The sequence below is a fragment of the Mycteria americana genome, chromosome 22 (genome assembly GCF_035582795.1).
Source record: "Mycteria americana isolate JAX WOST 10 ecotype Jacksonville Zoo and Gardens chromosome 22, USCA_MyAme_1.0, whole genome shotgun sequence".
Lineage (NCBI taxonomy): Eukaryota > Metazoa > Chordata > Aves > Ciconiiformes > Ciconiidae > Mycteria > Mycteria americana.
The window spans coordinates 2,176,379-2,200,372 of NC_134386.1; the positions used below are offsets into that span (position 1 = coordinate 2,176,379).

The window sequence follows — 23,994 nt, forward strand, 5'->3', positions numbered from 1 at the left end:
GTTCGCAGCGACGCCGCGGCCCCGTTGCGGTGTTCTCGCTGGGTGAACGGGCCGTCAAGCGGGCGTAGCTGCGATTTCTCCTGTTGTCAGCTCCTGCCGCGCCGCCGGAGCCCGGCAAACTAGAAGCGGAGCTGCGGGATGGATTTATGGCCGTGGCTGGCACGTGCGCGGGTACACCCAAAGCAAAGCTCAGCTCAGGGTTTGGCAGGAGAGGCTGCGCGGCTGGGGCCGGCTCGGTCAGTCCCGAAAACAGAGCGGGAGAGGGCAGGTCTCGCGCCACCTTTCAAGGATGCTGTGAGCCGGTTGTGAGCACTGCAATCCCGTGCCTGCTTGTCTCCGGGATGCTGGGGCACTGGGGAAGGTGCGGTGCAGGCAGGAACTGGATTTCCTTGTGCCGTGGGGTACAGGAGTCCCCGTGTCCCATCCGTGGGACCACTGAGGGTCACAGAGCGGGACAGGCAGTGCAGAGAGCTGTGCCTGCGCTGATTTATTACCCTGCCCCAGCTGCGATAACCTGTTGGCCGTCTCCCGTCAGAGGTGCAACCCGGGCAGCGATTGCACGTCTCTGGGGCAGCGTCGGCGCTGCCGGTTTTGCCGCCTGCAGCAGCTGGTCCAGACCCGGCACGGGGCAGGCGGGAGGCGGCAGCGATGGCAGGGAGAGGATCTGGGGTGCCCTGGGCAGCGGGGGGACGCGCGGCGAGCCTGCGGCGTGCGGCACTGCCCGGGCTCCCGTGCGGGCACCGCTTTAGGGACCTGCAGTGCCAGGGCACGTGTGGACGGGTACCGCTTCCCTCGCTGCTGCTCTTGCAAGTCTTTGTACCTCCGTCTGCGCACAGCTAGTTAATAAAAACCTCTGTATTCCCACTGCCGCCGTTTCCACCTGGAATCTGCTTCTGCCTGCCGTCGTCTCTTTTCCTTTCTCTTGGCCGTGCACCCCTGCCCCGGGGGGGATGCTCTCCTCCTGCCCTCGGTCTCCCGGTGTTTGCCGTGTCTGCCCCTAACTCCCTCTTTGCATTGCAGCGGTGGCTGTCGGTAAGTCCTGGCTGGTTTCTGAGCTCGCCAAAGCGCCGCCCGATGAGGGCTCCTTTGGCACGTGGAGACGGTGTCCCTGTCCTTGCCTGGGTTTGCCGCCGTGGGCTGTTCGGGCGGGGGGTGGCACGGTGGTGCCGCAGGGGCTCGGCACAGCTCCGGGCATCTGACACCCAGCGCTGGCACTGCCCAGCTGCCAACGGTGCCGCTGTGGGCTTTCACCTGCTGGTTTTAACCCCCCCCTCCCCAAATTCTCTGTCCCGACAGAGCGGTGGCGTTTCCATCCCGGCCATGAAGGTGGTGAACCCAGCGTCGCGGCTGAAGCAGAGCCAGCAGGGCAGCCCCGACAAAAGCAAGCACATAAAGCAGCGGATGGAGTACATGCGGATCCAGGGCCAGCAGCAGGTAGCCTATCTCTAGCACCGTCCCAGCCGGCTCTCCTGGCAGCAGGGCGAGCCGCAGGCTGCCCACGGTCCCGGCATCTCCCTCGCCGCCTCGTACGGCGCGAGGGTGTGGGTGGCGGGCGGGGGAGACCCTGCGGGTGCTGCTTTTGGGGACTGGGCTTTCTTGGTGTCTCCCTTCGCCTTGGCTGAGCCTGGTGGGGCTGGGGGTGCAGGGACCCGGCTTTCGGGTGCAGGAGGGGCTCTCGCCCCCGTCCGTGCCTGACATGGTGGTTTCCATAAGCTGGCTGCTGGGGACGGGGACACGGCTTTGTGCTGAGAGTGGCAAACTCATTACAAGTGTGGTGTGAGGCTGAAGCCGGAGTCACTTGTCTCCCAGCCCTGTGTGCCACCGCTGCCCTGATGGACGGGGCCGAGCCCCGGCGTCGGTCCCCTCCCTGTGAGGGACCCTGAGACCTCCTTGCAGAACATTTTGGCCACAGCGATGAGTGCTGCAGAGCCGTGTGCTTGGCACAGGGGCTCCGAGGGGCTTCACTTACCCGGGGCTGGGGCTGCCCAACCTCTCCCGGGAGGTTTCGGAGAGCCAGGACCCTCCACGCACCGTGACACCGTGTCCGCAGAAGCAGCTCGTCCCAGGAGGGGGGTGTCACGGGCAGCGTGATGGTATCGGGGTACCCGGCAGCATGGGGAGAGGGTGGGGGGACCACAGCAGCTGGAAGAGAAGCGCTTTGGGATGGGATGGGGTGTGTGCGTCCCCCCGGCCCAGCGCTCGCCCCTCTCCCGTCCCCGGGGTCCGCTCCTGCTGCGGGCAGCGGGGCTCCCTCCCCTCTGTTCTGGCTGACACCCCAGTGCTGGCGGTGGCTCTCCAGCTTGCTCGGGCCACCGGCAAGGTCTCCACAGCCAGGTCGCTGCCCTCCACCCCTCTTCACCTCTTCTGTCCCCTCTCCCAGCCGTCCCCTCCTGCCCTGTGGTGGGCAGCAGCACCACGGGCGGCTTCACCCCATCCTCTCCTCCCCGCTCTGTGTCTCAACCCCCTCCCCTGGGCCTGGCGTTAACAAACCGCCCAATAAACCCAATTTTGCTCGTTCTGTTGGATCCATAAACCCCGTCGGACAAACCGGAGGTTTTTTTTTTTTCCCAGCTCCCTGGAGCTGGAGCTGGGTTGGGGGTGATCTCACGCAATTTGGGCAAATATCGCATGAGCAAAATGGGTACCTGCTCCGGCAAGAGGGCTCAGCCCCCCCCGTCCCCCCCTCAGCTGCTCCGGCACCGGGTCAGAGCCGCGCAGGTGCTGTTTGTCGTGGCCACAACCACGATGGTCCCGGGTTGGTGGCAGCACGTCCCTGGGCAGGGTCCGTCCTTGAGGTCGGGGTCTCCCAGCCAGCCCCCCCCATCGTACGCGGGTACACGTGGGTTTTCACAGCCCCGCAGGATCAGGGAGAGATGGGGGGGTTTCCCTCTGCCCCCCCGCCCCGGGGCTGCCCTGTGGGCTGGGGAGCCGAGAAACGCCAGCCAAAAGGGCTGTGCTGGGAGCCCCGAGGGGCCAGGAAGCGTCTCCTGGCCCCAGGCACTGCAGGGAGGCCACCAAGTCCCCTTCCCCGGAGGCCACACACCAGCGCGGTCCCGGCTGTCCAATGTCACCCGTGCTCCCTCTTGCCCCCGCCTCGGGGCATCCCGTGGCAGCATCGGTCGCCCGGCCCCTGGCACCCACCGGTGCCGTCACTGGGGCGACCAGACCAGGAGTTTTCCTTGGCGCTTTTGTCCTGGCTGTCCTCCCTGCGCAGGATTTGGCCGTGACCCTGCCCAGCAGCCCACCCCGGGGACGAGGCGGGGGGACAAAGGGGGGGGGCTGGAGGAGCCCTCTCCCCATTCCGGGAGCGATCCTGAGCATCCTTCCCCCGGGGATGAGGCGGGGGGACAAAGGGGGGGGGCTGGAGGAGTCCTCTCCCCATTCCGGGAGCGATCCTGAGCATCCTTCCCTCCCGGCGCCCCGGCTCCCTTCGAACCGCCCTTTGCATGAGTCGGGTTGGGTCACGTCACTGCTGGGGGTGATCACAGCAGCCTGGTGGGTGCAGGGGGCCGGGGTGGGCACCGTCACCTCTCGGAGGAGCCGGGGCTGGCGTGGGGCTGCCGAGGCTCTGCCCTGCTCCGCTGAACGGCACCTCCGCGGCAGCCCTGACGCCGGCCGGCGGAGCCGGGCGCCGTGCCGCACGGCGTGCGCGCCCGCTCTAACGCTGCCCTTCTTGTCCCCCCACCCGCCTTTCTCCCCTCTCCCTTCTGCCCACCCGCCTCTGTGTGTGCCTGTCTGTCCACGTGTCCGTCTGTCTGTCTGTCTGTCTCTCTCTCGTCTCTCTCCTCCTCCTCCTCTCGGGGACGTCCCCTTCCCATCCAGTAACGCGTGGGACCAGCTCATCTCGTGCTCTGTTTGTGGTGGACCTTTTCCAGCTGCTTGACCTCAGGCCTAACTCAATGCTGCTTCTGAACAAACTCCTGTTTGGTTCTTGGTTCTTTGGTTTGGTTTTTTTTCCCCTTTCCTTTTTTTTTTTTTTTCTTTTTTCCTTTCTTTTGTCTTTTTTTTTTTTTTTTTTTTAAGAAACTACTTGACTTTCCTCCCCTTTCTCCTCCTCCTCCTCCTCCTTGAATCTTGCTTTTCTTTCTAGGCCGCTAGACCATCTAAAGAGGCTAGTGAGACTTCCCCTGCGGTCTCAGAAAAACCCGCATCTGGCAGAACATCCATCCCCGTATTGACTTCCTTTGGGGCAAGGAACTCCTCCATCTCATTCTGAGCATCCTTGCCAGCTCCACCTAACCGCTCTCCTGCTCCTGGGGCCGGGCTTCTCTCTTCCTTGGGCTCCTCCTCCCTGGGACTTGTCTTCTTGAGGCACCTGGAGGGATCGCCACCCGTCCCTCTCTTTCTGTTTTTTCAATGTCTTGCTCCAATGTGGCCGACCTCGTGTCTCGCCTCTGCTCCGCCACGGCCCGACTTGTGTCTCGCCTCTGCTCCGCCACGGCCCGACTTCTGTCTCCCATCTCGCTCCGCAATGGCCAACCAGCCACTTTCTGTTTCTCTCTCTCTTTCTCCTCCCTTTTTCTTTTCTTTTTCCTTTCCATTTCGGTTCGTTTGGGTTGCCGTTGGTTTGTTTTTTCTCCCTCTCTCCCTCCCTCTCCCGCCCTGCCGTTTTCTGTTTATTTAAGAGCTCTCAGAGCTTCACTCCACCAGTTTCACCAGCTTTAAGCAAGGAGGACGCCGGGCAGCGCCCGACCCCACTGCCTGCGCGGGCAGCGCCCATCCCACCGCGGAAAGGTGGGAAACAGCGGCTGCCGAAGACGCCCCTGCCGCCCCCTGACCCGACCGCTCGCCCCCCGCCGCAGCCACCGCTGAGCGTCCCGGCATCCACCGCACCGACCCGCCTGGAGAAGAGGACGCTCGGCGCTCCGGCCAGGTCTCGGCGGTGGGTGGTGGGCGGCACCGCGGCCGGGCTGCGTCCTTCGCTGCCCGAGGGGTCGGTGCCGTGCCGAGGGGGTGTCGCCGCCGCCGGCTGCCTGCCGGCTGCCGGCCCCGGCTCTCCCCGGGGACGGGGAGCGGCGCGAGGGCTGGGGAGGAGGGAGCCCGGAGAGGCACCGCGGGGTGCCCGGGCGTGCCGGAGGGGCCGAAGGCTGAGGATGTAAAATGGGGAGGGGGCGGAAATGGGTCGAGTCGGGCCGCCCGTCACCCTCGGGTCGGAACGTAGCACTTTAAATGGTCGCTTGGGTGGGCGCAGCGGCCGGAGCAGAGGGATGCTGTGATGCTCGGGGGGGGGCTCTGACCACGCGGGGACACCCTGCCAGACCTCTGTCCCCTTCCCCAGCGCCAAAGGCCCTTGGGGACAAGCAGGCAGGACAGGTCCCCAGAGCCCCCTGCTCCGACAGCGGTGCCGGATGGGGACCCCACGCCGCAGCCAGCGTCCCCGCCGTCCTTCCCCGGGGGAGCGGCCCCAGCCCTGCCAAGCCTGGGGGACCCCGGGGGTCCCCGGGGTGCGTGGCCGGGCGATGGCTGCCCGCGTCCACCGCCCATCCACGCAGCCGGGCCGGGCGTGCAGCGGGCGTGCGTGTGCGTGTGCGTGTGCGTGCGTGTGCGCTGCCTGCGCCTGTACCCAGCGCTGCCGTGAGCGCAGCCCAGCCGCAGTGCAACACGAGATCGAATCACTCCTTTCGTTGGCTAGTTCGTCCTTGGGTTGGTTTTTTTATTATTTTTTTCTTCTTTGCCCCCCCTCTCTTTTTTTGTATATCAATCATTTTTGTACAGAAGAACGAGCCTTTTTTGAATAACAAAGAGAAAAAAAAGCAAAAAAAAAAAAAAAAAAATCATGATGCAATTTCTTTGGATTGCAAAAAGCAACTCTTTACATTTAAGTGAAGTGTCTTAACATTTTATATTGTTTTAAAAAATATATTTACATATTATATATATATAATATACGTAATATAAATATATATATATAAATATTTAAAAAGAAAAGAAAAGAAATAAATCTCTTCACGTCTGGTATATTAGGGGGTGGATTTTCTTCCCTGGTTAGACTATAGCTCCTTGTGATTTTGAGAGGGTCGGTTCCCAGCGGCTTGTGAGCCCTCGTGCTGCGTTCCCATCCTCACCTTCCTCGCCCCGTCCCTGTCCCTCGCCGGAGCAGGGGGCGGAAGGGGCCGGGTGCCCCCAGGGACGCTGACACCCATGGGTGACGGCCCCGGGGCCGGGCCAGCACCCACCTCCCGGCAGCAATAGCAGTCACTTGATGCGTTTTTATTTAATTTTTAATTATTTTTCTTGGTACCAAAGTGAAACACTGTAGCAAAGCCGCAGCTTCTTATGGCCGGGACCGGGGAGTGAGGGGGGGTCCCCCCCCTTCTCCCCCAGCCCCGTCTCTTCCCCCTCCACAGCCCCCCCAACCCACACCCGTCCCGCTGCTCCCGCGGGGCTGGACGTGCCACCCTCTGCCCTGCCAGCACCCACGGAGGGGACCTGCAGACACCCCCCCCCCCTCACCCCCCCACCACCACCTTGCTGCCCTGGGGGTGTGAGGGGGACAAGTGCCGCTGCCCCCCCCGGGGGACACGCACATGCAGGGGGGCCGTAGTTAGCGCAACCCCCATCCCGCTGGCACCCATGGGTGCGCCGGGGCACCCATCCCGCTGGCAGCAAGCTCTGGCTGGTGGGGGCGGGGGGAATGTCCCCTTCCCTTTGCTGCACCCCGGCTTTGTCCCCGGAGCCCCCTCCCAGGCACCGCTGCTGCGGGGTGCCACGCTGCGGGACCCCCACCTCCCGACCGGGAGGGCGGTGCTGGGTGAGGGGTGCCCGGCGCTGGGTGAGGGGGTGCATGGCGCTGGCTTGCACCCATTTCTTCCCCCCCCCCCCCCCCCCCCCCCCCCCCCCCCCCAACACTGCCCATCAGGCTGGTTTCTCCGTGAGCGTGTGTCTCTGCGTGCGTGTGCGTCCGTCCTTTCATGGCATCATGCAAACCGTCCGTGAGCACCAACCCCGGTACCTTCGCTGAAGCAAGAGGACAAAAAAAAAAAAAAAAAAAAAGGAAAAAAAAAAACCAACCGCTTGATTCTGGTTTAAACCGGGGGGGGGGGGGAATAAAAAAGGACAAAAAAAAAAAAAAAAAGACCAAAAAAAGAAAATGTTGCAAAATGATCCAAAAAAAAAAAAGGCAAAAAAAAAAAAAAACGCGCTGCCTGCATCGTGCATGTGTCGGAGGCGCCCGCTGCATGCGCACCCCGCTTTACTCGTCTGGATGTTGTTTAAAAAAGGCTACGACTTTTAAAAGGACAAAAAAAAAAACAAAAAAAAGGAAAAAAAAAAATTCCTAATACTCTTTAGAGGCTGTTTTGGGGTTTCTACAACGTCGTGTGTCTCTTAGCATGAATTTTCTTGTGAACTGTTTTAAAAGAAAAAAAAAATAATTTAAAAAAAATAAATAAAAAAAAAAGGCCTTGCACAGGGCGGAGGCGGGGGCCGGGGGGGGCTGGCCCCCCGCCACCCCCGCCCTGTGCCCATCGCTGTCCCTGTGTCGCTGTGGATGCCATGGGTAGTTCTGTGCGCAACGTGACCATTGTAACTTGCAAACTCCGATGACAAAGGGTTGCTTTTTATTTTCATTTTCCCTTTATTACTTTTCTTTTCTATCAGAGTGTCTGGCTTTAATAAAATTTCTTTTTTTTTTTTTCTCTCTGGCACTTTTTTCCCCCCCAGGCTTGGTCTCTCCTTGTGTCGCTGTGCTGGGGACGGGGTGGGACATCCCCGGCCCCAAGACCGCCCTGGTCCCACAGCCCCGGGGGCTGGGTCGGGTGGTGAGGGGGGGTCCAGCTCCTTCCCCCCAGGCTCAGGATCGATCCTTCCCTGGCTGCTGCCCGCGCTCCCGGACCAGGCTCCGCAGCACGGGAAAATGGGGTCCACATGCTGAGCCCCCCCCGAGCCGGGGAAGCAATAAAGGCAGGAAACCACCTCCTGGAATAACCAGTTTATTTCCAATATATAGACTGGGACTGGGAGGGGGGGTGCAGCGTCCGAAGCGAGGTGGTTTTTTGTTGGGGTCTGGTTGGGGTTTGGGGTTTTTTTGTTTTTTTTTTTTTTTTTGCAGTTTTGCATATACCGGCTCCGCGGCCGACTCGTACAACACGCCGGGGACGGGGGGGGGACATGCAGAAGGGTTTAAAAAGTCAACACTGGTCCAGCACGTCCCCTGGTTGGGGCTGGCCTTTCAGCTGAGCAAAACTTCTTAAAAAATCCTTATAAATCCTTTGTAATATGTTACACAGTCAGAGACAATATTTACAAAAAAAAAAAAAAAGAGAGAAAAAAAAAAAAAACAACTTTACAGCAAATATTTGCATAACATATGAGAACGATACGGAGAAACAGTGACGTGACTTGACACCCCCCCACACCCACCCACCCACGGCCCCGGCAGCGGCCACCCGAGCCCGTGGCATATGCGTGCCAGCGCGGCGAGGCTGGTGGTCCCCGCGCCCCATCAGCCCTGGCCCCCCCGGGCGGCTGCACCGCACCCCCTTCCTAAAGTGCTTCTGGCCTGGGGGGGTAGGAAGGGGAGCAGGGCTGGGGAGGGGGCTGTGCCGTGCCGTGCCGTGCCGGGTCCTGAGCTGCTGCTGGATGGTGGCTGCGGCTCACGGCGTTGCAGGGGACAGCAGTGTCCCCCCCCCTCCCCGCCGCAGGGTGCCCCTCTGTGCCAGCCCCTCCCTTCACACCCACTCCCATGCAAACACCCAGGCCAGGGGACCCCGGCCGTCGTGCCGAGGGCCGCCCCGGCTCGGCCACACCCTGACGCAGAGCCCAGACCCCGCGGCGCACGCGGCGCAGGGCACGGCCAGGTCAGTGCCGTGGCCCCCAGGTCCCCGAGGTCCCCGAGGTCCCCAGGGTGGGGAAGGTCTCCGGCGAGGGCAGCCTTGGCGGCAGCGCCCAGGGAAGCGCCCGCACTTCGCGCTGCCGCGGCCAGGGACAGCGGGGCCACCACCGCCCGGGGTGGGGACGGTCCCCATGAGCCCCCCCCGCCCCAGCCATCCTGGCACTGCCCGGGGGCCAGGAGACCATGGGATGGGGCCAGGCTGCGGTACGGGACTGCCACGGGACCCTGCCGGTCCCCAGAGCAAGGGGGACAGGGTGGCTTTGTCCCACCGACGGCGCGGGGGCCACGGAGACTCGTTAAATAACAGCAGCTTGTCCAGAGCACAATTAAATACAAGAACGAAGGCGAGTCCTTAAATTAAACACAGGCTGGGTGGGGGGAACGGCAGGGGGGGGCATCTCAGGGGGTCAGAGGCACTGGGGGAAGCGCAGGGGGGCCAGGGGGCCAGGGCTGCCCGGGGGGGTCTTGGTGCCCGGCACCTCACCGGCAGCGCCGGGCTGTGCCGGGGCAGGTGCCGGGGGCCGGGCTTTGGTGGACTCCAGGCTGCTGAGCCCCGAGTCCTTGTCACGGCAGGGTCCCGGGGACATCTCCAGTGGCCGCGGCTCCTTCCACTCGTTGAAGTTGAGGTCCTTGAGGCCACCGGGCACCACCACGGTGTGCCGGCGCCAGCTGCTCTTCTTGCGGCGGGTCTCGGGGGAGTGGGCTCGGCGCAGGCGGACGCCCATGTCGTCGGCAGAGGCTCGCAGGCGCTGCCGGAGTTGCTCCCGCAGCGAGGGCCGCCCGGGGGGCACCCAGCCTTGGTCTTCCCCGGCAGGCACCGGGGTCTCGCCAGCCAGCCGGGGCCGCCCCAGCTTCCTGCGGGCCAGCGTGTCACACTGGATCAGGCGGTGGGAGTTGAAGGAGGGGCGGCCGGGGAGCCCCTTGTCCTCATCCCCAGTCCCCCCGGCCACCTGCCCCGGCCGGGGCCGGGCACCCTCCCGGCTCTCCGTGTCCGTCTCCATGTGGCTGAGCTCGCTGCGTTCGTCGTCCGCCTCCTCCCCGCGGCTCCCGGCCACCGACGGAACCTCGGAGCACAGGCTGCGGTCCATGGTGGACAGGGTGGAGTAGCCCGACACGATGGAGCGGGCGTCTGGCGCCAGCTCAGACCCGGCACCCCCGGGCTCCAGGGAGATCTCCTGCTCCATCCCGGCCGGGCTGGGGGCTGCCGGCTCTGCGCCGGTGCTGCTGGGGGCTTTGCCGGCTCCCGGCGGTGCAGCCGTGGTCCCCTCGTTCTCCTGGTCCCGGCCCGGGGCATCCCTGTGCTCCACGTCATCGTCGGTGCTGCTCCCAACGCCCTCGGCCTCTCTCCTCTTCTTCCTCTTGCGGGCGGCGGCCGAGACGAAGGGGATGGCGAGGAGCTCCCGGTGCGGCGGTGCCTTCCGCGACGGCCACGTGCCCTGGGAAGACAGTGACACCAGGGTTAGGGAGGGGTGCCGGGGTTAGGGACGGGCTCTGTGCCCCGGCCACCGCGTCCCTCCCTGCCAGCCCCCAGCCCAGGACCCCCTTACCTTCGGTTTGGCGGAGCCGCTGCGGGTTGAGCCTGTAAAGCAGAGTGGAGAGGGGGGGTTAGCCAGGCCCCAGAGATGGGCATGTCCTGGGGAGGGGGTTCGGTGGGTAGAGCTGGGGGATGCTGCTCCGTTCCCCCAAACTGGGATAGGGACATGCCAGGGCCATCGGACCGGCTGGCCCCCGGCAGGGACGCCAGCGCCGAGCGCGTTTGTGTGCCGGCAGCTGCAGGAGATGCCGGGAGGCTGGGGGGGGGCTCCGGTGGTGCACGGGGGTCCCCGGCACTGCTTGCCCACTGCAGAGCCCCATGGTGAGAAGCGGGGATAAGGGGGGGACACGCAGGCACACACAACCGGGAAACACAGCCAGGACCCCAGCAGCAGGACCCCAACCCCCCCCCCACGGCCACGGGGCCCAGATGGGACCGGGGCTGGGTACGGCACTGCCACCGCCACGTCACCGAGACGGGGCACGGGGAGCCGGCTCGATACCACATCCAGCCTTGGAGTGGGGTCTGGGACGGGCCGTGGTGGAGGGCGCTGGGACAGGCCATGGGGCTGCCCCGGCTCCCCAGGGGGGCTAGGGGACAGGTGGGGACACAGGGGTGACAGGCAGCCCTGGCCCCGCTGCCACGGTGTGAAGGACAAGGACAAGACAACAGACACCCTCACCCGCCCCGCACGCCCCAGGATGGGGTTAGCAGCTGCTGACGACGAGAGAGGGGGAGGCAAAAAGGGGGTGCTGACCCTCCCCGGGGCATGGGGACCCCCATACCTCGGCATTTGAGTCTGCTGGTCCTGGGACACCCAGCACCCAACCCTGCCAGGGGACGCCAACAGCAGCCCCAGTGCCGCTGCAGGCACCGGCCAACGATGCGGGAGAACCAGGGTTAAAGGATTTGGGGGTCCCCAGGGGCCTGGCCGCCCCGCGTGATGCTGGGGACCCTGGGGACAGTGGCTGGGCAGGATGGGGCCCCCTCCCCTCCCACTGCCCCCGCCTGCTCCCGCTCTCTCGTGGTCACCCGGAGGAGTTAGTGCGTGAGCAATGCACCCAGGATCAACACTGTACCCGCTCTAGCTCTCGAGGAGGTCCGCTGGAGGAGGAAGAGGAGGAGGAGGAGGAAGAGGACAGCACAGAGAAGTTCAAGGAAAGAACGTAAGAAATCAGTCGAACATCAAAGTCTCCCGGTCTCTGGGTTGGCAGCACGGGCCGGCGCGGGGGAGCAGGCGCGGGCAGGGGTCCCGCGGGCTGCCGGGGTGCTGTGGCCGGACGGGCTTGCAGAGGGACGAGGAGCAGCCACCGGAGAGGAGGGTGACGGGAGAGGGCAGGGAGGGGGCTCTGCTGGCACCCCCAGGGGGGATGTCCCCACTTTCCGGTGAGGAGGGTGCTGGGACGTCCCGCTCCGGCACACATGGGTTTCCCACGGCCACGGCGAGCGGGGCCGGCTGGCTGCAGCGGCGTGAGCGTGGGGAGATGGAGCGGCCGCACAGGCGCCCCGGGGTGCCCCGGTGCCAGGACCGGAGGGGCCAGCGCCGCCGGCACTGCTCCTCACCTGCGGCATCGCCGGGCGCCGCGGTCCTGCCGATGTTGGGGAGCAGGTACTCGATGTTGGGCACGGACTGAGCCTCCTTCTCATCCACGGGGGTCTGCGAGGGGAGGGGACGTGGTGGTCAGGTGGCTGCTGAGAGCACCCCGGCTCCCAACCGGGGCTCTGCCCCCCTCGCCCCACAGCGAGACCCCCCGGGGGGGACGGGACTCACCTTCTCGCCCTTGTCCTCCTTGTCGCTGAAGAACCAGTCCGACTGTGGGGGAGACAGGAGAGGGATTAGGGACCGGCGAGGAGCGATGGGAGCTCGGCACGGCCGGGGAGCACCATCCCCTGGGGTGCGGATCAGCCCCTCCCTCCCGCCATGCCGATGCCCGCCTGCCCACCGATGCCACTTACGTGCTGGATGAGGGTCTCCACGATTTTGTAGCGGTCGGGCATGTGCGTCACCATGTCGGTCATGTTGTCCTCGGATGTCCGCACCAGCGTGGGGCCGAACACCAGGGCCAGGTTTCGGGGCTCCATCTACCACCGGAGCTGGGGTTAGTGCCTGCCCGTGGCCACCCCTCAATGTTCACCGCTCCGTCAGGCACCGTCTCCCTTCCCACCCCGCCACGAGCTGTGGCTCAGCCCAGGCTGGGGGGGCTCGAGGTGGGGCAGGGGTCCCGGAGAGCCTGCCCAGCCCTGGGACGGTGCCCGGGGGCGGATGCCTGGGGTGAGCGGACAGTACCTTGTTCTTCTCCGAGTGGTCAGCGATGGTCTTCAGGTGACCCACCAGGAACTTGAGTGTCTCGTAGTAGTGACCTGGCAGGTCCCGGATCTGCAGGGAGGCAGGCACCAGGTCACCTCTCTGCTCACCCCCCCCCACCTTTCCCACCCACACCAGCACCCAAGGGCTGTGCCCCCCACTCCCAGCCCCCGCTCCATCTCCCTACCAGCTTCCGCAGCGTCCTCATCCTCTCGCTGGCATCCTCTATCCGGTTGGCCTCGATGAAGTCGTTGTACTTATCTGAAAGCGGGACACGGGGGGCTCAGAGCCGGGCGGAGGGGAGAGGGCACCCCCCGGGGCCAGGGACCCCCGGAGGCACCGGCCAGAGACGCCGGGGAGGGGGCTGGGGGTGCTGCTCGGGTCCCACTGGGACGGGGCACCGAAGGACAGGGAGGGACAGGGACAAGCGCTGGCCCAAGGGACTCAGTGAGGAGGGGGTCTACAGAGCCCCTCGCCTTGTGTGGGCGCTGGCTTGTTCTGTCACAGGGTCTGGGGACCTGTCCCCAACACAGGGACAGGTGGGACGGGCTCAGCCAGCCCGGTACCGGCCACTGACACGTGGCCATTGGCACAGGGTCACCTGTGACCGCTTCGGGGGCCCCGATGGCCCCGGGGGAAGCGCACGGCCGGGGTGCAGCAACTCACCGTCAGTGAAGAGGGGCTCGGGCAGCTTTCGGAAGAAGGATTTCAACAGGCTGCTAATGACGTTCAGGTCCTGCCACCGCTGCGCGGGAGAGAAGAGGCTGCTCAGAGGGACCGTGCCAGGCAAACCCGGGCGCCAGCAGGAGAAAGTCCCCAAGCCGGGGGAGTCCCAGGCCACCAACACCGAGGGGGACGCCAGCCAGCACCACCGTGGCCGCGAAGACGGCAGGACGGCTGTCCCCACCCCGCATCTGGCCGGGAGAGCTCTGTGCCACTGCAGCAATGTGGTGAGAGGCAAGGGGACAAATGTGTCCCCAAGCTGTCGCCTACACTGCTGCCACCCACCACTAGGCGGCCCTGCCACTCCAGCGAAGGTCACGGCAATGGAGACGGGGACGGGGACGGAGCCATGGACCGGGACAACAGCCCCAAGAGCATCCCAGAGGCATGGGGACAGGGATGGGGACAGGGATGGGGACAGGGATGGGGACAGGGACATGCAGCCCACCCTGCCCTCACCTCGTCCTGCAGGTTGATCTCGGTGGCTCCCTTGTTGAGCTGCTCCTGCAGGCTGGACACCACCGCGTTGTTGCCGGGCACGCGGTAGATGCCCATGTACTCCAGCCCTCGGTCCTCCACCACCTTGCAGCAGGCTTCGACGATCAGGGGGACATTCTGCAGGGACAGGGAGGCGGTGACGGAGGTGCCGGCGCTGTGCGGGGACCCCGAGGGCTGGCACTGCCAGCGCGGCCGTACCTTGTTGTCCGGGGCAGGCTGGCAGTCCTCCAGCCTCACGCCAAAGGCCCGGGGGGCAGATTTCTTGTTCTTCTTCATGATGTTGATGCCCCATGGGGCTTTTTGGGAGCCGCTCTCATCTAGGGAAGAAAACCCACGGGATCGTTTGCTAATGAGCCGGGACAAATGGGAAGAGCGTCCCCGCTGCCCTTCGGGGACGAGCACGATGGCAGCCCTGGGGCGAGGCCCCCCCCTCCTCGCAAACCCCCTGGCTTTGCCGTGCTGGGGTGCCCCATGCCACGGGGGTGGGACCTACCTTTCGTGACGGCCGCATCCTGCCTGGGGGATCGGGGCGCGCTGGTTCCCGTCTGCTTCAGGAACTCGGCTCGGATCCCCAGCCCGCGAGAGCCCTTGGGCGAGGAGTCGGGCTTGGCACCCGCGGGGCTGCGGAGAGAGCGGGGGGCTCAGGTGGGGTGCGGCTGGGGGCAGCAGCCCAGCGCAAAACCTCCCGGCAAACGCCGGCATCTCTCCTGGCCTGCCCGGCATCCTACCCGTGCCCGTGGGGCTGCACCCCACACCAGATAACGGGGACCCCCGGGGAGCACTGAGCCGCTTTAACCCTTTGCTCGGTGCCAGTTTGGCCGAACCAGACCCCGCCGGCACCCCAAGTGAAGAGGGGTGCAGCTGGCACCTCCGGCGCTGCCCCATCGAGGGAGGCACTGGCTTTGCTCCGTCACTTTAAAATTGAGGTGAATAAAGCGCTCAGGGGTCTCGCTGCCCGCCGCCCCCGGGTCCGTACCTCACTTTCCGGTAGTCGTTTAACTTCTTGTTGATAAGCGCTTGGCTGGCAAAACCGGGGTCCTGGGGAGGCAGAGAGAAGAGGGGAAGGGAGAGCTTGAGCAGCGTGTCCGCCGGAGACCCCAGGCAAGTCCACGCTCTGCCGGGCACCACGCGGGGCCAGGCAGGACCAGGCGAGGGCAGGACCGGGTCCCCGCTGCCCCGAAACAGCCGGTGCCCGCCAGCGCTCGCCGCCCCACTGCAGTCTGCGGCGCTCCTTGCCGCGGCGCGGGGTGGCCCGCGGGCTCCGAGCCGGCCGCAGGGGCTCGGGGACGGGCGCGTCCCTCGGCAGCGCGCACGCCTCCATCTGCCCGCGCCAGGCGCGCCCGCTGCGTCCCGCAGCTTCCGAAGACGAGCACCCGTCCCTGCGGGGTGCTGCCCGCCCGGCGGCACCGCAGCCCCGGCGGGTGCCCGGATGGCTCCGCGCGTTCCGACCTGGCAGCACCTTCCCCGTGCCAGCGCTGCCAGCCCCGCCGAGCCCCCTGCGCCCTCCGCAGCGGGGCTGTGCCACAGAGAACCAGAGACCGCTCCGACTTCAACGCACCCTCCAGGGTCAGAGCCTTGCCACGACCCCGGCATGAACGCTGCGACCAAACGAGGCCATCCCGGCACCGCGGGGAGACGGCGCGCGGCCAGCCCGGCGCCGGCACGTCCAGCCCCGCGCATCCTCCGCTGGAGCCCGCGGCCCCGGGGAGCAGCTCTCCCCATCTCAGACCTGAGCGACCCGTTGCACAGACCACGGCTGCCCGTCGAGGGCTCAGCCCCGACCCAGCGCCAGCCCCGGCAGCGCCGTGCAGGCATCGTGCCCAGCAGAGGCAGGGAGCTCCCTGCCAGATCTCTCTCCACCAAAGGAGACACAACACACCACGGCAGAGCCACGCACGCTCCTCTCCCACCGCGCGACCAAATGCCGCCGGCGGATCCGGCGCCGACCCTGCCTGGAAGCGCCGCCGCAGCGCGCAGAGAGCCACGCCGCCTCCGCCGAGCGCCCCGGCGCACCCTGCCCCAGCCGAGGCCGGCGGAGCCGCGCTCTTCTTGGATGCCGCGGCGCCCGCGAGCCCCCGTGCGCCCCTGGGAGCGCGGCACGGGACGGGCGAGCCCCACGCTAGCCGGCCGCGCAGGGGCCGGCCGTGGCCTGGGGAAGCAGCACAAGGCAAAGAGCCGGAGAGAGCCGAGGCGGTTAGTGCCGGGAGAGCCAGAGGCAGCCGGGAGCCCCATGTGGCTCTCACCTCGCCCTCGGCCTTGCTGTTCTCCCTGATGACTTTGATCCAGGCCAGCATGTCTTCCCGATCCTCTGCCTGAAAGAGATATTCACAGAAGTCAGCGGTCGTCAGCCGGAAGACGTGCTTCCTCTTGGTCTCGCTGTAGGAGATGTCCACCAGGCACGCTCGGATGCTGATCGGCGGCTCCTCCTCACCTGGGGCCGGGGCGCAGGTCACCGCCTCCCGCCTGTCTTTGCACAGGTACAGCGAGTGGGTGCGCAGCACGGCGAAGACGCGCTTCCACTGCCGGATGCCTCCGCCGACCTTCTGCGGGGAGAAGGGACGGGGCACGGACCTCAGGGATGCTGACGGCGGGGAGCGTCTCCCCCGCATCGCCGGCCGGGCTCAGGGCGGCACCCGCCTACCTTCCCCTTTTTGGTGAGGATCTGCTTGCAGTGGAGCCAGCCCTCCTTCCTCACGGCGCTGAACGGGATGTCCGAGAGGTCGGAGGTTGAGTGTCTTTTGGAGCGGGCGTCTTCGGACGTGCCGAGGCTGTCCAGAGACTGCGGGGGGAGCGGAGGGCACCGTTGGGGTGATGCCATCGGCACCCCCTGCTCCGCCGGTGCCCCAGCCGGGCGGAGCGACCCCGGGCTACCCTGCTAAGGAGGTGCCCGGGCGGAGGGCACCCCCGGGACCCCCTCGCCATCACACAACACTCACCCCATCGGTGAAGAAGCTCCTCAGCATGCGGAGGCTGGGGACCCGGCTGGGCATCCTCCTGGGGGGAGAGCGGCCCCCGTGAATGGGACGGCGGGGAAGGGACGGGAGCCACGCGGTGGCAGGACCGGGAGGGAGGGAGGGTCCAGCCCTACCTTAGGATCTTCCCCTCATCCCGAAATGCGTTCAGACCATCGTCACAGGACTTGGAGCGCTCGGTGGTGATGGCCAGGAGGTAGGACGAGCGGCGGCCGGCCTTGATGCTGCCTGCGACAGGGAGAAGGGCGAAGCACACGCTGCTCAGCCCAGCGAGCGCGGGGCAGAGCTCCGGGGGGGGGGGGGGGGGGGGCTGCTCCTCCCCGTCCTGCCCCCCACCGTGGTCCCGAGGATGGTTCTCCCCCCTCGGCACTTACTGCAATCCTGGGAGTAATGCCGGCTCAGGGCGAAGGCGAAGGTGGGCGAGGAGGGGCTGGTGGCGACGGCGGGCGCGGAGTTCATGGCACTGGAGACCACCGAGGAGGCGGGGACGTGCTTGGCCTTCAGGTCAATGCTGGGGCTGGTGGGTTCGTCTGCAAGAGGGGTGGGCAGGCTTGCAGGAGGGGTTGGGGCAAGACGGGGCGGGGGAAGTCCCTGCCGGGACCCCTCCCCCGGCACTTTTGGCAGGTAGTGGGTTTGCAGGTGCCCGGGCTGGGCTGGGGGACACGCTCCCACCCCCAGCAAAGCCGGGAGCCGCTGGTGCAGCCCGACCCTCGCGCAGAGCAACCCTGCAGCCCACCCGTCCCCACCCCCTCCCTTCCCTCCCCGTTCGGCCCCGGGGTCCCTCCCCGGGAGCAGGCACGGGGCAGGCTGCAGAGAGGGAGGGGGCAGAGCTGGCGGCTCCCCCAGACCCATTTGGGTCCCCACAGGCAGAGGTGGCCGGGCAGGGAGGTCCCAAGCGAGACAGGGAGCGGGTCAGCCCGGACACGTCCCTGTCCCCACTTCAGAGCAGGGCAGGAGCGTGCAGGGCTCCAGTTCACACCCAGCCGTGCCCAGTAAGAGGTACCAGGGGCTGGGCAGGGGGTGCAGGACAACAGAGGGAGGGATTGAGGCTGCTCGAGCCGAAACCCCGGCACCCCATCGCCAATGGCTGCAGCCCTGCTCGGGGACAGCCCGCCCAGAGGGGTGCGGGACACTGCGGGGTGCTGGGCACTGCGGGTGCTGGGCACTGCGGGTGCTGCTGGCGCTGCCCCTAACTGTCTCCACGCCGACCACGGATGGATACTCTGAAATTGCGCAACGCACCCCGTCCCCCAAACGTGCCCTCCCTGGCACAGGACTTGCTAAACCCCGCTCCTGGAGGCAGGCACCCCCCCGCCGGCAAGCCGCCCCGACTCACCGATGAAGGGGATGGACGCCAGCGAGTCCTCGGGGGCCGCCAAGGGAGCCACGCGCCGGCCTTGCCGCTCGGCTGCCGGCCTCTCCCCTTTGCCGCTGGCCGGCGGGGGTTCACAAACGTCCGTCTCCTTCACCCCCTCAGGAAAGACAAAGTTCATCTGCCGCAGGGGGGGTGGCATCTTGCGGCCCGTGGGCGGCTTCTGCCGCAAAACCACCTCTTCCCTCCGCTCCTCCGGCTGCTGGGGCACCCGGCTGCTCTCCGGCCGCTGCTCCCTGGGTGTGGTAGGGACCGGCGGGGGACCGGTGGGCGGTGGGACGGCGGGGACGGGCGGGTGCTGCGGGATGCTGAAGGTGGGCAGGCCACCGAAAGCCGGGTCACGGAAGGAGAGGGCATGCAGCAGCCCGGTACGGCGCTGGAAGGATGGGCTGTAGCTCCGGTAGCCGATGTAGCCCGAATCATCTGCGCTCTGCAGGTTGGGCTGCGACGGGTGCTTCTGCACGGGTGCCGGCTGCTGCGAGGAGGAGGAGGAGGAGGAGGAAGGTGCGAAGGAGCCGTGCGGGATGGGCTGTCCGACAGCAGCGACGGTGGCCCGGCAGACCCTCTCCGGTGGCCACACGGAGCGGTCGAGGTTAGGGGAGAGCAGGGCGCCGGGCTCCAGGGCCTCCATGGAGCGCCCGTACCTGCCCAGGTAGTGGTCGGAGCGGGCGCGGGGTGCCCAGCCCTCGCGGGAGGGCTGCAGCAGGGTGTCGTGCGAGGCGCTGTGGGGCCAGCCCCGGGGGGCTGCCGCCGAGCCCCCCAGCCGGTCCTGGGACACGCTGCGGTAGCGGGGCGGCATGGCTTGCCGCCGCTCCTCCGAGGCGCTCCGCCGCGTCTCCTGGCTGCAAAACCAGCGGGACAGAGCCTGCTGGCACTCTTGCCGGCCGGGTGCCCGCTGGCTACCCGCTGCCTCCCGGGGTGGCCGCCCGGCCCCCGCCAGCCCCCCGACACCCTCCTTGAAGCCGCAGTGAGTCCGGTGCTCCGGGAGGTGCTTGGGGACCCCGTAGGAGGAGGGGGTGGCAGGGGGGATCCCGTAGCGGTCAGGCAGAGAGGATGTGACGTTGCTGGCGCAGCCGGCGCGGAAGAATGAGCCGGGGTGCCCGTGGGGTGCGGTGGGGCGTGGGGGGGGACCCCCGGACTGCGGCTCGTTGGGGTGGTGCGCAGGGCTGCCACCCGCCTCGCTCCGGGTGCTGGCGAGCGCGGCCGTGCCAAGCGGGGACGAGGGGCCCGCGGCGGTGGGGCGGTGGGCGCCCGGCGGCTGGCCCGTGGGGGGCTCGGCACCCCGTGCCTGGAAGGGGTACGTCTTCCGCGGGTAGCAGATGGGAGGGGGCTCGGGGATGCTCTGCGCCCCGCCGGAGTACGGCTCGTTGCCCTTCAGGTAGGCATCCTGCGAATACGCCTGCAGGGAGGATGAGGGGGGTCAGGGGCGGGGGGGGGCCGGGGCCACAACGCCCCACTCCCACCGCGGGCAGGGTGCCGTGGGAACGCTCTCTGCTCCTCCCCAACCCGCAAGCAAACCTCCCTTTTGGGGCGAGCTGGGCAGGGGGGGCCGCAGCCCCCCCCCCCCCCCCCCGGTCCCGCTCCCCCACGTCCCCCCAGCACCGAGCAACGCTGTCCCCAACACCGGCCCTTCCGCTCTCTCTGCCGCGCGGCCGCCCTCCCTTCCCCTTCCCTCCTTCCTAAAATACCCGGCACGGCTGGCCGGGGCCAGCTCTCCCGTCTCACTTTTCACAGGTGCCTCCAACTTCGCGCCCGGGGGGTCCTCAGAGCCCAGGGCAGGCACGGATGTGAGATCCCCCCCTTGCCAGGGCTGTAAGACCCCCCCCCAGCCCATCGGGAGCGGGTCCCCCAGGCTGGGGCCAAGCAGCGGTGCCACCTAATAGCCAAGCTTTGGTGACAGCACTGCCAGGAGAGCCCCGGGAGGCAACCGGGACCGGAGGGAGCACCAGGCGAAGCCCCACGCGCACCCGTCGGCTCGGACCACCCCGCTGGGGCCACCGCTGCCCCCGGACACCAGCTCACTGACAGCAGAGCTGCTTGGGGTGGCTCAGACCCCGAGACCCAGAGCAACTTGCCCTCCAACTATGCCCGAGGATGCCCCCGCCAAAAAAAAAGGGGCCACATCCCCCACCCTTCCTACCCCGGACCCGCTGGTACCTCTGTTTCCGTGCCCGCTGCTGCTCCAGGGATGGTGGCAAAGCCCCGTCCCCAAGCGTTCCCAGGAAGACGGGGACACTTGGCCACCCCCACCCAAGGTGCGGGAGGAGCGTGGGCAAGTACAGACCAGCCCGTCAGGTGTGGTGGGGCAGGAACACCGGCACAGCCCGGGAAAGCCATGCCGGGGAGCCCAAGCCCTGGAACCAGCCCAGACCCTGGCACCCACCCAGCACTCACCAGCTGGAGGATGTCCTCGTCCTTGGGCATGATGGAGAGCTCCAGCACATCATCGCTGCGGGGAGAGGGGACGGAGGGGTCAGGGTGGCCGGGGTCCGTCCCCGCCTGCCCCCAGGGAGGCCAATCTCACACTTGGCTGGACCCCCCCCGCGAGAGAAGGAACGTCCCCGTCCCCACGTGAGGGTCACAACGTGCCGCCGCCTGTCCCCAGCCCCCTGCAGCGCCGCTGCCTGTGGGCACCCGAGCGACTCACCGCTCCTGCCGCCCCGGTGACACCCAGGGCGGCGGTGCCTGCTGCGACGTGTCCCCTTCACGTCACCTCTCCGGCTCTGCCCGTCCCCGCGCTCCTCCCAGCCCCGGGAAGGGGACTCACCTGTTCTGGATCAGCGCAATGACCTGCGAGTAGGTCTTCCCGATGATGCTCTCCCCGTTCACCTTGACCAGCCGGTCCCCTGCAGAGCAGGGGGAGAAGACAGTGTCACCGCAAGTCAGTGGTGGCACGTGACTGTCCCCACGGTCGCTCACGGCAGGGTTTGAACAGGGCCAGGGCTTTTGCCAGGGGCAGAGGCAGGTCCTGTGCGGCAAGGGGAGCTGTGGGGACCCCGCAGCCAGCCTGACCCGTGGGGACCCCAACGCTGCTCTGGGCATCCAAACCCAGGGATGAGAAAGCAGAGCCCCCGCAGTGCCAGGGGGCAGAGGGAAGGGAGGGGGAAGAAAAGAAGGAATGCAAGAAAACGAGCAAAAGAAGCAAGAAAGTCCCCCGGCAGAGGAGGGAGAGCATCGCACGCATCCCGCGAGCAGCCTGGAGCCATCTCCGGCTCCGAGACCCCGCCAGCCCGGCCAGCCCGCGTGCCCCCGCTCACCGGTGCGCAGCCCAGCCTGGTGCGCCGGCCCATCCTCCCGCACGTTCTTCACGAAGATGGTGTCCATGGGCTCCAGGCGGCTCCGGGGGGGACCTGCTCCCCGGGGACAGAACGTCAGGGAGCCGCCGGCACGGCCGGGCCCGTCCCACGACACGAAGCGCGCTTGGCCCCTCGCGGTACCCTCCTCGCCTTGCCAAGCCCGCGCGCGGCCCTGCCTGCACCCGGGACCCGTGGAGCACGGGTCCTGCCCTGGGCAAAGCCCCCGTCCCAGCGCAGCCCCCCGGCACCCGTCTCCCCCCGCTGCGGCTGTTCCCCGGCGTGGCTGCAGCCACTGTCCTTTGCAAGAGCAAAAGCCATTGCGTGCTGCAAGAAACCAGAGGGCGGGTGGCCCGGGGGGTCGGTGGAAGGATGGCAGAGGGACGGTGCTGACAAGGGATGCCGAATCCCCCCGGGGACTGCCCGGAGCGAGGCTGGCGTCCCCCCGGCCCCGACAGGAACTGGGTGCCAGGTCTGGCTGCTGCCACCTGCATCCACCCCGGTCCCCGGGGACCGCAGCCCCCCGGCACCTCGTCACGCTGCCGGCGTGCCGATCTGTTCTGACGCCTTCACATTGGCTCACGTCACCGTTAGCCTCCGGGAGGAGAGCGGGGCCGTGTCCCTGTCCCCAAACACCCCACGGTCGGCCAAGCTGCCCGCCGCGGGGACCGGTGCTGGCCACGCCACAGCCCCTCTGGCTTCGGGACAGACCCCCTTGGGCACGAGGTGCAGCAAACCTCCCAAGGGCTTTGGGGACACCGAGCCCGTCTGCCATGCCAAATGCCACCGAGCTGCCACCAAAGCACCACGCTGCTTCACCGCCAGCCGACATTTAGGGCCGCGGTGCCAGCCGGTAGAGAGGACGGACCGTGTCCCCTGGCCGCAACACCCCGCTGTGACCTGTGACAGCCACGTGCCCCCCGGACCTCTCCACCCCCCGGGCCGGGCGGTGACGTCCCCCCGCGTGGGGGGTGCCCGTGGGTCCCCACGGCGGCACAGCGCCGGTGCTCACCTGCTCGGTTCCCGTTCTCCTCCTCCTGCCGAGAGAAGAGAAAAACACTTATTTGGTGGCCGGGCCAGGGCAGCTACGGCAGGGGGACCAGGAGGGGACCGGAGGGGTGCCAGCCCCACGAAGCCCCTCGCAGGACCTGCGCGTCCCTCTGCCCTCCACCACCCCCGGCTAAAATTACCTCCTGACACCGGATCCGGCTGGGCTGCCCGCGCAGCCCCGCCGGCGGGCAGGGAGCGGGACCCACCGCAGCCCCCAGTACCCAGCTGCTGGGGAAGGGGCCGGTTTTGGAGCAGGGGAGCGGGAAGGGGCCCAGCCGGCCCAGGCGGTGGCATCTCACCCTTCTCCCAGGCCACCGAGCCTGGCCGGGGAGAGCCCGAGCCCCCGCAGCAGGGTCCCGGGGGAGGGACGGAGGTGCCCACTGCTACCCACGCCACTGCAGCACCGGGACAGCGGGTCCCGGAGACAGGGACCCCCGGGAAGGGGACGGCTTTGCGCAGGCGTCCTCAGACGGGCGCTGGCCGCCAGCAGGGCTATATTTAGCCCTGCAATTATTCAGCGGAGGGAACGTGTCCCTGCGGGAGGGGGACATGTCTGCAGCTTCCCGCTGCGCGGGGCAGGGTGCCGGGGCTGCGGCGGGTGCGTGGAAGACTCCTGGCACCCCCTTCCCAGCCACGGGCAGGGGACAGCCCTGGAAGCCACGTGGCTCTGTCCCTTGGGGTGGGAAGAGCGTCCGTGGGCTCCTGCCCTTGTCTTTCGCATCCTCCCGTGGGGATCCCGCTGCAGAGCCACGCTGCCTGTGGGGTGCCCAAGATGGGGCAGGGCACAGGGTGCTGGCACCCACGTGGGGCTGCATCCGTGCCACAGAGCCCCCGGCCCCTGCCACGGGGCTGGCTGCACCCCAGGCTGCTCAGCCCCACGCACGGGTCCCATGGAGGGACCCAGACACCTGGAAGGGGATTTCTCACCCCCCAAGTCTCCTGCCATCTCCAAGGGAGCCGCGAATTCGGCTCCAGCCAAAAGGTTTCGCCAGCCCCAGCTCCCTCCCCAGCCCCCAGCCGGTGCAGGGCAGCGGGGACACAGCCCCGACGTCCCCAGGGAGGACAGGTCCCTCCGGGGTGCTGGTAAGGGACCGGTGTCCATCCCAGTGTGACGCAGGGACGTTCCCGGTGAGGAGGAGGGGGCTGGAGGCATCTCTCCGTGGCGTCCATCGCATGGCGGCAAGGAAAAGCCACGTCTCGCGGCCTCGGCACGCATCCGGCACCATTGCCCGCGCACCGAACGGCTGCTGCGGTGTCACGGCAGGAGCGTGGGGCCACCAAGGGCCCCTGGAGGCACAGACTCACCCCTCTCCCTGCTCCTCCTCGCCCCGCCGCACCCCGGAGCCCTTCCCGGCCCCCGGGGCAGCCCAGCAGCCCCGCTCCCAGGGCTGGGGCCGAGACTGGGTGTGGCAGC

General features: G+C 67.3%; 2 protein-coding genes across 5 annotated transcripts in view; one reads left to right on the forward strand and one right to left on the reverse strand.

The window, feature by feature from the left end:
* The window catches only part of SRCIN1 (SRC kinase signaling inhibitor 1), a 51,851-nt gene extending 47,635 nt beyond the window's left edge, over window positions 1-4,216 (forward strand). The window contains exons 20-21 of the mRNA XM_075522703.1: window positions 1,297-1,434; window positions 4,091-4,216. Coding sequence (XP_075378818.1) covers window positions 1,297-1,434; window positions 4,091-4,216 — 264 coding nt within the window. The remainder of the gene's footprint in view (window positions 1-1,296; window positions 1,435-4,090) is intronic.
* Window positions 4,217-7,813: 3,597 nt separating this feature from the next.
* Window positions 7,814-23,994, reverse strand: part of ARHGAP23 (Rho GTPase activating protein 23) — a 32,206-nt gene continuing 16,025 nt past the window's right edge. The window contains exons 3-24 of one of the 4 annotated variants that reach the window (XM_075522705.1): window positions 22,543-22,567; window positions 21,495-21,587; window positions 21,005-21,083; window positions 20,632-20,686; window positions 18,202-19,636; window positions 17,240-17,395; window positions 16,982-17,093; window positions 16,830-16,884; window positions 16,535-16,672; window positions 16,137-16,436; window positions 14,870-14,931; window positions 14,387-14,514; window positions 14,092-14,210; window positions 13,855-14,010; window positions 13,339-13,417; window positions 12,860-12,933; window positions 12,655-12,744; window positions 12,324-12,449; window positions 12,139-12,180; window positions 11,931-12,024; window positions 10,381-10,412; window positions 7,814-10,269 (exon numbers count right to left, since the gene is read on the reverse strand). In XM_075522705.1, the coding sequence (XP_075378820.1) occupies window positions 9,241-10,269; window positions 10,381-10,412; window positions 11,931-12,024; window positions 12,139-12,180; window positions 12,324-12,449; window positions 12,655-12,744; window positions 12,860-12,933; window positions 13,339-13,417; window positions 13,855-14,010; window positions 14,092-14,210; window positions 14,387-14,514; window positions 14,870-14,931; window positions 16,137-16,436; window positions 16,535-16,672; window positions 16,830-16,884; window positions 16,982-17,093; window positions 17,240-17,395; window positions 18,202-19,636; window positions 20,632-20,686; window positions 21,005-21,083; window positions 21,495-21,587; window positions 22,543-22,567 (4,479 nt within the window). In that variant the 3' untranslated portion in view covers window positions 7,814-9,240. Of the gene's footprint in view, window positions 10,270-10,380; window positions 10,413-11,930; window positions 12,025-12,138; window positions 12,181-12,323; window positions 12,450-12,654; window positions 12,745-12,859; window positions 12,934-13,338; window positions 13,418-13,854; window positions 14,011-14,091; window positions 14,211-14,386; window positions 14,515-14,869; window positions 14,932-16,136; window positions 16,437-16,534; window positions 16,673-16,829; window positions 16,888-16,981; window positions 17,094-17,239; window positions 17,396-18,201; window positions 19,637-20,631; window positions 20,687-21,004; window positions 21,084-21,494; window positions 21,588-22,542; window positions 22,568-23,994 lie in introns of all 4 variants that reach the window. The other 3 variants (XM_075522704.1, XM_075522707.1, XM_075522706.1) reach the window with 3 other exon arrangements.